General features: G+C 53.7%; 1 protein-coding gene across 2 annotated transcripts in view; it reads right to left on the minus strand.

Moving 5' to 3' along the window:
- The window catches only part of EHBP1L1 (EH domain binding protein 1 like 1), a 35,609-nt gene that overhangs the window by 1,823 nt on the left and 22,072 nt on the right, over positions 1 to 11,714 (minus strand). For both annotated transcript variants that reach the window (XM_027856213.1, XM_027856212.1), the window contains exons 12-16: positions 6,136 to 6,193; positions 5,807 to 5,880; positions 5,152 to 5,275; positions 3,980 to 4,079; positions 1,533 to 1,606 (exon numbers count right to left, since the gene is read on the minus strand). In XM_027856213.1, coding sequence (XP_027712014.1) covers positions 1,533 to 1,606; positions 3,980 to 4,079; positions 5,152 to 5,275; positions 5,807 to 5,880; positions 6,136 to 6,193 — 430 coding nt within the window. The remainder of the gene's footprint in view (positions 1 to 1,532; positions 1,607 to 3,979; positions 4,080 to 5,151; positions 5,276 to 5,806; positions 5,881 to 6,135; positions 6,194 to 11,714) is intronic.

Here is an 11,714-nt window from a genome sequence, read left to right on the forward strand (position 1 = left end):
AGACACAGAAGGGTAATACAAGGTAGACTGTGTAGGAAGGGCTGGAGGAGGGGTGGAGAGGGACAAAAGAGAGACAGATAGAACAATGAGAAGGAAGGGCAGGATTTCTTTTCCAGGCAGAAATGAAGGAGTGCCTGGAGGACGGCCAGGGCACTACAGGGAGGCAGGAGATCATTTGCTGTTTTCATCAGCACCCCTGTTTCCAGCCGTCATTGTTATCACAAGTGATTCTCAGATTGACTTGTCCAGCCCTGAGACAGGTTGGGGCACAGTGGACAGAGTGCTAGCTTGGAGTCAGGAAGACCCGAGATCAAATCTGGCCTCAAACACTTACGAGCTGTGTGACTATGGGCAAATCACTTAACTTCTGTTTGCCTTAGTTTCCCCATATGTTAAATGAGGGTGATAATAGCACCTACCTCCCAGGCTTGTGGTAAGGAACAAATGAGATAATAATGGTAAAGCACTGGACACATAGTAGGTGCTTCATAAATGCTTATTTCCTCTCCCCAGACCTCCATACTGCATCTCCAACTCAAGAGTCCTCCTGCCCTCGACTCCTCACTCCTTCTCATCTTCCACATCCACACGGTTGCCACGTCCGGTCATTTCTACCTCGGACGCATGCCCTCTCCTCTCCTCATCACCTCATTCCTCGACTGTTGCACCAGCTGCTGGGGGCACTACCTGACCATCCTCCATTCAACCACCAAAGTCATTGCCCTAAGCACAGATCTGACCCTGTCACTCCCCTAATGAATAAATACTGTGGCTCCCTGTGGCCCCCAGGACCACACAGGAAATCCTCAATTTGGCTTTTAAAGCCCCCCACAACCTGCCTGTTGCCCCCTTACCAGCCCTCTTAAGCCTTACTCCCCAGCACATACTTGGATCCAGTGATCCCAGCCTCCTGGCTGTTCCTTACACAAGACCCTTCATTTCCTGACTCCAGGCATTTTCTTTGCAGTGCCCCCTGCCAGGAATGCCCTCCCTCCTCATCTCTGCTTCCCTGAAGTCCCAGCTAAAATCCCACCTTCTGTGGGAAGCCTCTCCCAGACTTCCTTATCTTAGTGGCTTCCTTCTGGAGCTAACTTTCAGTTTACCCTATCCACATATCTTTGTTTATACACAATTGTTCGCATGTTGTATCTGTGTTAGACTGAGCTCCTTTTGACCTTTCTTTGCATCCCTGGACATTAGCCCAGGGCTAATGGCACATAGTAGGAGCTTAACAAATGTTCGTTGGCCGACCCATTTGGCTGGAGGGTGGACTGACTGTGACAGGGAGTGAATGAATTAAGACTGACGTGGTGGTGTGCCCTCAATGACGGGCTCTGTGCTAGGGCCAAAAGAGAGCCACTGAAGGCTTCTGAGCAGGACAGTGCCGCGCTCAGACCGAGCCTTAGAAAGATCAGTCCGGCAGCTGCCTAGAAGGTAAATTGGACGGGGAGAGATGAGAGGCGGGAGGCGCTGGAGAAGGCAGCTGTGGCTGAGCCCGGGGCTGCCCCTACTTCCACCCAAGACCACCTTACCTTCAATGGCCATCATGGCCCTCAGTTCTCTGCTCAGTAGCTGGAACCGTCTCTCCAGATCCTGTTCTTCTATCCTGCAACAGCAAGGCGGGGGCGTCAGCTCTGGGGGCTCGCCTGACCTCCCTGGGCTGGGCCGGAGACCTCCAAGCCGCCTCTCAGGGGAGTGCGGGGGGGCCTTCAGAAAGAGCCAGAGGAGACGGAGTTCTCATCCAGGGGCCAAAGGGACAGAGGAGGGCTGGCCGGGAGGCCAGGGACAAGGCAGTGGGCCGCTTTTGCCAAGTCTGACATTTCCAGACTCTGCCACCTACCAGCTACATAACTCTAGACGAGTCCCTGCCCCTCTCAGCCTTAATTTCCTCTTCTGCAACATGGGGCCAACCTAGAAGATCCCTTCCAGCTATGTATCTACACTCGTTAAAGGCTGCATAAATGGGAACTGTTATTACTAACGACGCTGTTCACTGCAGATCGCGTCACTTTAGCACTGAGTACCCACGCTTGTGTGTGATGTACGCAGAATTCCCCACCGTTCAAAGTGTATCCTTTCATTTAAAAGTGTTATTGAAAATGAGGTGTGCCTCCTTGCATGGTGGTGTGGCTCTGCTTGGGTCTGCTGTCCATTTCTTCCTTGCATGTTGTGCCTGGGGGCCCCGTTCAGCTCCGAGGGGGAAAGCTATTTGCCTAGGGTTACCCGCTGAGTAAATGCAGCCAGGCAAGCCCTACACTTGGAGGGACTTGGAGTCCAAAAGACCTGAGTTTGAATCTTACTAGTTAGCTGCGTGACCCTGGGCAAGTCACTCAACCTCTTCTCCAGCCTCAGTCTCCCCACAATGGAGATAATAACAGCACCTCCCTCACAGGAGGTGAGATGAGGATCAAATACCATAGTATTTGTACACAGGTACAGAGCATTGCAAACCTTATAGAGCTATAGTGTTAAGAGCCTGGATGGGCACCCAGGTGCTGCCTAACCCATGAGGGGCAGCTAGGTGGTGCTGCAGTGAAGAAGACTCGAGTTCAAATTCGGCCTCAGACAGACACTGACCATGTCACAGTGAGACCCTGGGCAAGTCTCTTCAACCCGTTTGCCTCAGTTTCCTCACCTGTAAATTGACCTGGAGAAGGAAATGGCAAACCACTCCAGCATCCCAGAAAACCCCAGGTGGGGTCACAGAGAGTCAGACACGACTGAACAGTAGCCCCTAACTCCACGTTTGGCACTTCCTTCTTTCCGTCACCCTTCCTTAATTACAGCTATCTCCCAAACCAGACTGCAGAAATCACCCGACATGACATGCCAAGCCCGCCAAGGGCAGGACCTGTGTCTCGGCTCCTTTCCTTGTCTGGTGCCTGGCTCGTAGTAGGGCCAGGGATTCATCCTCAGCGGCAGCTATGGGATGAGGAAACTCCCTCCACCACTGCAGGTCTCGCCCCCTATCCAGCTTTACACGGGGGCTGCCAGTGAATGCCAGAAGCAGGACTTGAACCCAGGTGTTCCTGGATAAAGGGGAAGGGAATAAGCATTTATATAGTGCCCACCACACACCAGGCAGGCCCTGTGCCATGTGCTTCACACAGACTATCTCATGTGGTCCTCACATCAATCCTGGAAGGGAGGTGCTAGTATTAATCCATCTCATTGTTGCTGTTCAGTCATTTCCATCCTCTCTGACCCCATTTTACTGATGAGGAAAACTGAGGCAAACAGAGGTTAAATGACTTGCCCGGGAAGTGTCTGAGGCTGAATTTGAACTCAGGTCTTCCTGCCTCCACTGCCACCTCCCTGCCTCTAGGCTTGGAGGCCAGCACTCTATTCACTCCTCTCCCTGCCCCCTAGTAACAGGGGCCTGTCCATAGAAGATGCTTGATAAGGTAGTCACTGAATCTCCCCATACCACTCCCAGCCATGGTAGTTCTGCCCCCTGGAGGCTAAGTGGTCAAGTACAATTCAATTGCCCATCAAACACTTGTAGGCAGCTGTGGGGGCAAGGGGGGCAGTCTTCTCTTCTCCCGGTGAAACATGCTCAGTACCTTCAAGCATTCCTCTTCAACAAGGACTTGAGACCCTCCTCCATGCTGATTGCCCTCCTCGGGACCCTCTGGCTTAGCATTTTCCTTCCTTCCTCCCCTTCTCCTCCCTTCCTCCCTCCCTACCTTTCTTCCTTCCTCCTTCCCTTCCTTCCTCACTTTCCTCCCCTCTCCCTTCTTTCCTCCTCCCTTCCTCCCTCCCTTTCCTCCTCCCTGCCTTCCTTCCTCCCTCTCTTCCTCCCTCCCTCCCTCCCTTGTGTTGCCTAGGACTGAGCATGGCAGGTCACCCAGGCATCTTGGGCTGTGCCCCCTCTGTAGCCAGGTTGGGGCCCCCCAGCACACTGCAGGTGCTTGCCAGAGCCTTTGATAGAGAAGGGAAGGACCCATACCCCCCCACCCCCACCCCGGGAGGGGCTCACAGGAGCTGGAGCTGGTCCTGCCTCCGGATCAGGGCATTCTTCTTATTCACCAGTGTGAACCACTCCTGGATCAGCACCTCCTCCTGCAGCTTGTCAGCACCTGGAACGGGGACAGGCTCGTGGAAATGTCCAGAGGAGCAGACACCCCCTCGACTGGAAGCTGCCTGAGGGCAGGGGGTGAAGAGCCCAGTACAGTGCCCTGTGCAGGGCAGCCACTCTGTGAATGTTGCTACAGCCTGACCTCTCCCACCTCCGGGCCTTTGCTTGCACTTTCTACCTTTCCCCTGCTTGGGAGGCTCTCCCTTCCCTGACTCTTTCATTAGATTCCTGCTGTTCCTTTAAAGCCCAATTCAAAACCTCCTTCAGGAAGCCTTCCCAGATCCCCTCAGCTGACAAAGCCTTGATAATGCTGCAAGGTTGTAAGTTATGTCAGGGGTGTGCCTGAGCCAGCTCATACTGGGAGAGGATTCTTAAATTTTCAGTGTAAGCATTTACACCTTGGAAATTGGCGAAAGCTACACACACGGGTTGATTTACTGTTTTTTTCTTATTTCTAGACTTAATAAAAATGTTAATAAAGTTATAAATATATGTATATTATTATATTAACATAATATTATAATTAAAATTAATGCAATATTAATATATTTATATATACATTTTTTGGGGGGAAGGACAGCCGATTGTTAAACATTTACCAGCAAACCCCTGATTATAGTCATGTAATAGTGTAAGTTCCTTGAGGGAAGGAACTGTCTTACGGAACTCTGTATCTCCTCTGGCGCCAGTGCAAGGCTCTACGCAAGGTGCCCAAGAGCCATTTGTTGTAGTCTTTGAATGAATCAAAGTAGGGGGAGATAAGCCAGCTCTGTGATGGCAGGCTAGGATTCGAGCCCTGGCATTCCACTGCTGGGCACCAGGGGGCAGCATGAGGGCAAATCAGAAGGCAGAGAATGCATCTGGGAGACCCGAGAGCCAGACTAGCTTAGAACCTAGCACAGCAAATGTCAGAAACTCGAGGTGCCTTGGAACGGAGGCCATAGACTCCTGTAGCCTAGAACAGGGAATGTCTGAGCTGGGAGGGGCCGTGGGCATCCTGCGATCTGGACTAACCCGTCCCTTTGGAGACCCAAGAGGAGGGTCGGGGTCCTGGGGCAGGGCCCCGCCAGCACCTGTCTCCATGAGGCTGCGCAGCTGGGTCTCCACCTGAGCCGCCCGCCCATCGATCTGTCTCTGCTCCCGTTCCAGGGCTTGTAGCTCGGCACACACGTACTGACTTGTGTCCTGGAATCGCTGCTGAGGGGCGGGGTGGGGAAGGTGCTCAGCCTGGTGGGGGGAGGCCAGCCCCGCTGCCCTCTGCACAGCACCCCCCTCTTGGAGCCCTCCCCCAGACCACGGTCCCTGGTGCGTCCTAGCCCTCAGATCACTGGCATGCTCTGGAGAGCGGACAGCGATGGACCCACGCCTCCATCAGCCTAGGAACTACCGGGGAGGGCAGTCTGTGGATGCAAGCTGGCGCCTGCTCAGCTCCTTTTCTTAGCTCCCCAGAGCAGGGAGAGGTGGACGGATTCATTCAGGGTCACACGGCCAGTTGATGTCAGAGGCAGGACCTGAACCCACGGCTTCTTTCTCTTTCTCCCTCCCTCTCTCTCCTGTCTCTCTCCTCTCTCTGTCTCTCTCTTTCCTCCACACAATGTTGCCTCTCAGACAGGGCTTCCTTTAGATACACTGGCCTACCCTCACATCGGATCTAGGATTTGGGGTCGGGGGGCCCCAACCTTCCCTTCCCTGTGCCCCCACCCTCCCTCCTGACCCAGCCCTCCTCACCATCCCAGGCTCCTCGCTGGGGTTGACGTTGGAACCAGAACTTAGCGATGATTCCTCCACAGGAGGGTTCACATCTGGAAACAGAGGTCACCCTGAATGCACTCGCCCTCGTGTCCTGGGGGCTAGAGGGAGCCCCCTATCTCTCCCTGGGATCCAGGGACACCAGGAGGGGACTCCATCTTATAAAGTGGGGATCCCTGTAGCTTGAGTCTCGGGCGACAGTGTGTGCGAGGCTGGGATGACCACAGGGGAGGTGGGGTCTGGGAGCTGGCACTGTGCCTTCTCCCCCACCCTCAGCCCCTCCCTGGCATCCGGAGCCCCAGGCTTACCGGTGGGCTTCTGGTTGGCAGAGGCAGAGGCAGAGGCAGAATCTGGAGCCGGGGTCTCCTGTGGAGAAAGAAGTGGGTCTGATGAGAGGACAGAAGGGAGTCATGGGGTCCTAGACCTGAGACCTGAAGGGCCTTCCAGTCCGGCTGTTCCCCCTCACTTTACAGGTGAGGCCCGGAGAAAGGGAAGTCTTGCCTATTTCATAGAGAAGGAAACTGAGGCACGGAGATTAAGGGTATTACTCGAGGGCAGATAGCCATAAGTGTTCGAAGAGCCTCTTTGTAAAATCTGTCTCACAAGGTGGTTGTGGGAAGAAGCCTCTTTACTAAGAGGAGTTGTTATCCAAGGCTTTCTCTGGGCAAGAGGAGGCAGAGGGCTGTGCAGGAGAAGGGCTGCACTGTTAGCCCTCAGGTTGAGGGGCGTGCCCCAAATATTCTCACCCCTCCTCCCACGGCCTCTCCCATCTACAAATTGACCTCAGCCTTTCCAGAATGTATTTCTGTCTCCAGCCTGGATGGAGGGAAGCGTCCGGGGATGGGGAAAGAACCCGATTAGGAAGCCGAGGACCTGGATTGCAACTGGGCTTGTCACTGCCACCCCTCTCTGGGCCTCAGTTTCCTCAGCTGTAAAGCGGGGTAGGGTTAGAGTAGAAACCTCCATGATTTCTTGGGACAATTAACTCGGTAAGGCCATGATTCATTCACATTGTTGAGTATTTATTCAGCAAACTTGAAACACCGACTGGGTGCAGAGCCTGCATTTGGTTCTGAGGAGATGGGCCGATGACCCAAGGTCCAGTCCATCAGGGCTGCCTTCACCTCACTCTGGTGGGGGTGGGGGAACCAATCTGCCCTCCCCTCCCTAGACTTTACTCTGGGCTGTCTGGGGGGGCCTTTTCTCCTAGGCTGTCTTCTCTCTACTCCACCCCCATGTGAGCCGAATTCTAAAGGAAAATAGAACGATAGACTTGGAAGGCAACCAAAAGGCTGCCTCCATTTTACAGATGAGGAAACTGAGGCCTGGAGAGAAGGGATTTGCCGAAGGCAGTGAACAGAGCTGCGCATGGCAAGTTATTTCAGGGCCATGATTTTGTGCACAAGAAGGAAAGTATTTCCAGTTGCGTCCTTGAGGATGTCCTGGGTCAGCCTGACATTTCATCAGAATGATAAACGTTTAGACCTTGGAGAGACTTTGGAGCAAGGAATGGCAGAGAACAGAGAACATAGGCTGTCAGAGTCAAGGGAGATATTATAGATCATCTAGTCTAAGCCCCCATTTACAAATGGGGAAACTGAGGCCCAGAAAAGGTGAGCACTCTGCCCAAAGTCCCACGGTGATCATCTGCCCTTCCGGGGGCCCAGGGGCCACAGGGCCAGCTACCCCAAGCTGCCTTCTCTGCCTTCTCCTCAGCCTGGGACTCCCTCGGGCCCCTTACTTCACCACTGCCCTCGTTTCTCCGACGTGGCCCTCAGCCCAGATGATAAAGAGTCTGCCCGGGAGCCTGACAGCCTCCCGACTAGGTCCGCCAGCTCCCAAAATAGGAGCTCTCAGGGCGATAACATCAGCTCCCACCGGGCATCTTAACCACTTATTAGCCCATCTCTTCCTGGGCCGGCCCTTCTGTTTCCCAGGATCCCGATTCCATCTGTCCCAGATGACCCTGACCACCCCTGCCACCCACCATTGCCACCGCTTCCCAGAGACATTAGGATGTGGTTATAGCAGACCAAGAGAGGGTGGAGGTCCCCCAGGGTCAGACGGCCCCCACCGAGCCCTCTCCCATGCCAGGCGAGGCTGGCCCACTGGATGACCCAGAGCCTCCAGGCTGCTAGCTGCCCTCCATGCGCGCACACGCGCGCGCACACACACACACAGGGCGGCAAGGGTGCTGAGTCAGAGTTGACTCCACGGAGCCTGGCATCCCTGCTGCCGAGGGCGTGGAGGAGCTCTCTGCCCCGGCCCCTGCTGAGGGCCCAAGATCCTCGGGGGCCCTTTATCTCAGTTTGTCTTCACAGGGAAGGCACCTTAGAGAAGAGAAAGCTGACGGGTAAATTATGGGGAGCGGAGGCAGGACCATGGTCAAAGCGCCAGGTTCTTCCTGGCCTCAGGATCTTTCCACTACACCCAGTAGGGATACAGAGACAGAGGGCCTGGGTTCAAATCCCAGCTCATGTGACCCTGGTCAGCAATAATAGCAGCAGAGATCGGCGAAGGGTTTTGGACCTGTTAGCGTGTTTAATATTCTCACGACAGCCCTGGGGGTGGGCAGGTACTGACGCTATCGCCTTCATTTAATGAATGGGGAAACTGAGTCTGAAAGGGTGACTTGTCCAGGTCACACAGTTAGTAAGTGTGAATGCCCTGGGGCAGCGGTTGTCTCCTGTTTGTCTTTGTGACCTCAGCTCCTAATGAAAGGCTGGGCACAGAAGTAGCACTTCATGGGGAATCGTTCACTGGACTGTGACTGAGGAGTGGTGCCTGGAGAGAACCCAGCCTTGCCTCTACAAGGCCAGGGCCCCAGCCCACCATGGGAAGCAGCCCACCATGGGAAGACCTGGCAAAGCTGACCGACGGGAGCCTTGCGGCTGCAGTGAGGCTGGGAGACCGCGGAGACGCAAGGAGGGGCTGAGCCCGCAGAGAAACTGAGGTTCAGAGAATGCCGGACTCGGGAGTCAGGAGACCTGAGCACCTGTGGCACTGCGGGCTAGCCAGGCCTGCTTTCCTGACCCAGCCTCCTCCTCTGTATGTCGGGGGGGGATTCAATGATCTCTAAGGGCCCTCCCAGCTCTAACATTCCATGTTCTAAGGGTCCTCCCAGCAGGCTATGCCATGTTCTTTTTCTTTTTTCCATTCCATGTTCTAAGAACTCTCCCAGTTCTGCCATTCTTATGGTCTATGTTCTAAGGGCCCTCCCTGCCCTGTCATTCCATGTTCTGGGTTCTATGGGCCCTCCTAGCACTGCCATTCCACGTTCTAAGACCTCTCCCAACTGTGACATTTTCTGTTCTAAGGACCCTCCTTGCTCTGACATTCCATGTTCTAAGAACTCTCCCAGCACTGCCATCCCATGTTCTAAGGCCTCTCCCATCTGTGACATTTTCTGTTCTAAGGACCCTCCTTGCTCTGACATTCCATGTGTCAAGAACTCTCCCAGTCCTGCCATGCCATGTTCTATACTCTACAGGAGGGCTGGTTTTGAAGTCAAGAAGACCCATGTTTGAGCCTTGCCTTTGGCACCCAGTGGGGAGAGACCGGGAACAAGTAATTTCCTCCCTCAATGCTCTGGATAACGCCCGAAGGCTCTAAATTGCGGGAAAGGTGGCTGTCTGAATGGGTAAAGGGAGTTTGCTCACCCAGAAGTTCCCCAAACCAAGGAAATCTCAGGTCCTCGGGTCCTGCCCCAGTTGGCTGCCAGGCTCCTCCCAGCTTCGACAGTCTCCGTTTTCACGGGAACCAGACTTCACCTCCCAGGCTTGGCCTCATCCCTCTAAGCTTTATGCCGGGATGCCCCAGAGGTGGGGAGGCCAGAGGCAGTCTCCGGGTTGGATTCCTGGGCTCCTGCAGGGGTCAGTCTCACTTCTTCAACCCTCCAGAAGCCAGACAAGTCCATAGCTGCCGCTTAGTTGTTTTTTTTCCTAGTCCCTGGAATTCCAGTGCTAGTAGAGCCATGGAGAAAGTCAGCTGCCAGACCTGGGTGAGGCCTCCTTAACATTCAAAGGGCCAATGCCTCTAACAATGAGGCCCTTACACAATCACCTGGAATCACTCACCCTCTCTGGCTCCGGGTATTGTGTGTTGGGGCTGGGCAGGGCCTTAGAGCACAGAGCCCATAATGCCAGAGCCGGAGAAGGGACCCTTTGCCCACAGAACAGGGAGTGGAGGAGCTGATAGGAATCTCGGGCCTCCTTTGAGAGAGAGGCAGCAAAAGTGAAGGGGAAGGCCTTGTAATGAGTTTGCCACTGATTACTGCTCATTAAGAGAGAGAGTTTTTTTGGTGATGGCAAAGAATTGGAAATTGAGAGGATGCCCATCCATTGGGGAATGGCTGAACAAGTTGTGGTATATGAATGTGATGGAATACCATTGCGCTATAAGAAATGATGAGCAGGCGGACTTCAGAGAAACCTGGAAAGACTCGTATGGTCTGATGCTGAGTGAAGTGAGCAGAACCAGGAGAACGTTGTACACAGTAACAGCCACGTTGTGTGATGACTAACATCGATAGACTTAACCCTTCCTGGCAATACAAGGATCTAAGACATCTCCAAAGGCCTCGTGATGGAAAATGCTATCCACACCCAAAGAAAGAATTAAGGAGTCTGAATGCAGATCGAAGCAGACTGTTTGCTCTTTTTTTTCTTGTGTTGAGTTTTGTTTCCTCTTTCTAGTGGTTCCTCCTATTGGTTCTAATTCTTATTTGCAACATCACTAATGTGAAAATATGTTTAACAGGAATGTGTATGTCTAGCCTATATCAGATTGTCCGCCATCTTGGGGAGGGTGGTGGGGAGGGAGAGGGAGAAAAATGTTAAACTCAAAAGCATATGGAAGTGATTGTTGATAAATCCAAATAAATTAATTTTTAAAAAAAGAGAGCGAGGTCCTCAGTGGGTCGGGAGATCGCAGGCAAGAGAAAGCAGGATGGGCAGGTAGGGCCAGGCCCGACAGCCAGGAAGGGATCGGAAGAATCATGGAAAAGGTCCTGAGCACGATCAATCGGAGAACAGGAGAGACAGGGCGGGAAAGCGGAGCGGAGATCCCTGGCCCGGGGTGCCGGACGCTGGAAGCCGCGAGTCACTGCCCTGAGCTCTTTCCTCATCTACAAAACGTGGGCCCCATAAGGAGATCTCCAAGTCCCCTCCTGGCTCTGAGGCATTCCAGGTTCTCTGTTCTAAGACTCTTCCAGGACAGACATTCCAAGTCATCTGTTCTAAGGTCCCTTCAGGCACCAACAGTCCGTGTTCTAAGGATTCTCTCGGGTCTGGCGGTCCGTGCTCTGTATTCTAAGGTCCCTTCCAGCACATGGTCTGTGTTCTAAGGATTCTCCCGGGTCTGACAGTCCATGTTCTGTGTACTAAGGATTTTCCCGGGTCTGACGGTCCGTGCTCCGTGTTCTGAGGATTCTCCCAGGTCTGACAGTCCATGTTCTGTGTTCTAAGATCCCTTCCAGCACATGGTCTGTGTTCTAAGTATTCTTCCAGGTCCGACAGTCCGTGCTCCATGTTCTAAGGTCCCTTCTGGCACCGACACTCCATGCTCTGTGTTCTAAGGATTCTCCCAGGTCTGACGGTCTGTGCTCCGTGTTCTAAGGTCCCTTCCAGCACATGGTCTGTGTTCTAAGGATTTTCCCAGGTCTGACGGTCCGTGCTCTGTGTTCTAAGGTCCCTTCCAGCACATGGTCTGTGTTCTAAGGATTCTCCCGGGTCCTACAGTCCGTGCTCCGTGTTCTAAGGTCCCTTCCGGCACCAACACTCCGTGCTCTGTGTTCTAAGGATTCTCCCGGGTCTGACAGTCCGTGCTCCGTGTTCTAAGGATTCTCCCGGGTCTGACACTCCGTGCTCCGTGTTCTAAGGATTCTCCC

This window comes from Vombatus ursinus, unplaced genomic scaffold (genome assembly GCF_900497805.2).
Source record: "Vombatus ursinus unplaced genomic scaffold, bare-nosed wombat genome assembly UNPS02011369.1, whole genome shotgun sequence".
In the NCBI taxonomy this organism is placed as follows: domain Eukaryota; kingdom Metazoa; phylum Chordata; class Mammalia; order Diprotodontia; family Vombatidae; genus Vombatus; species Vombatus ursinus.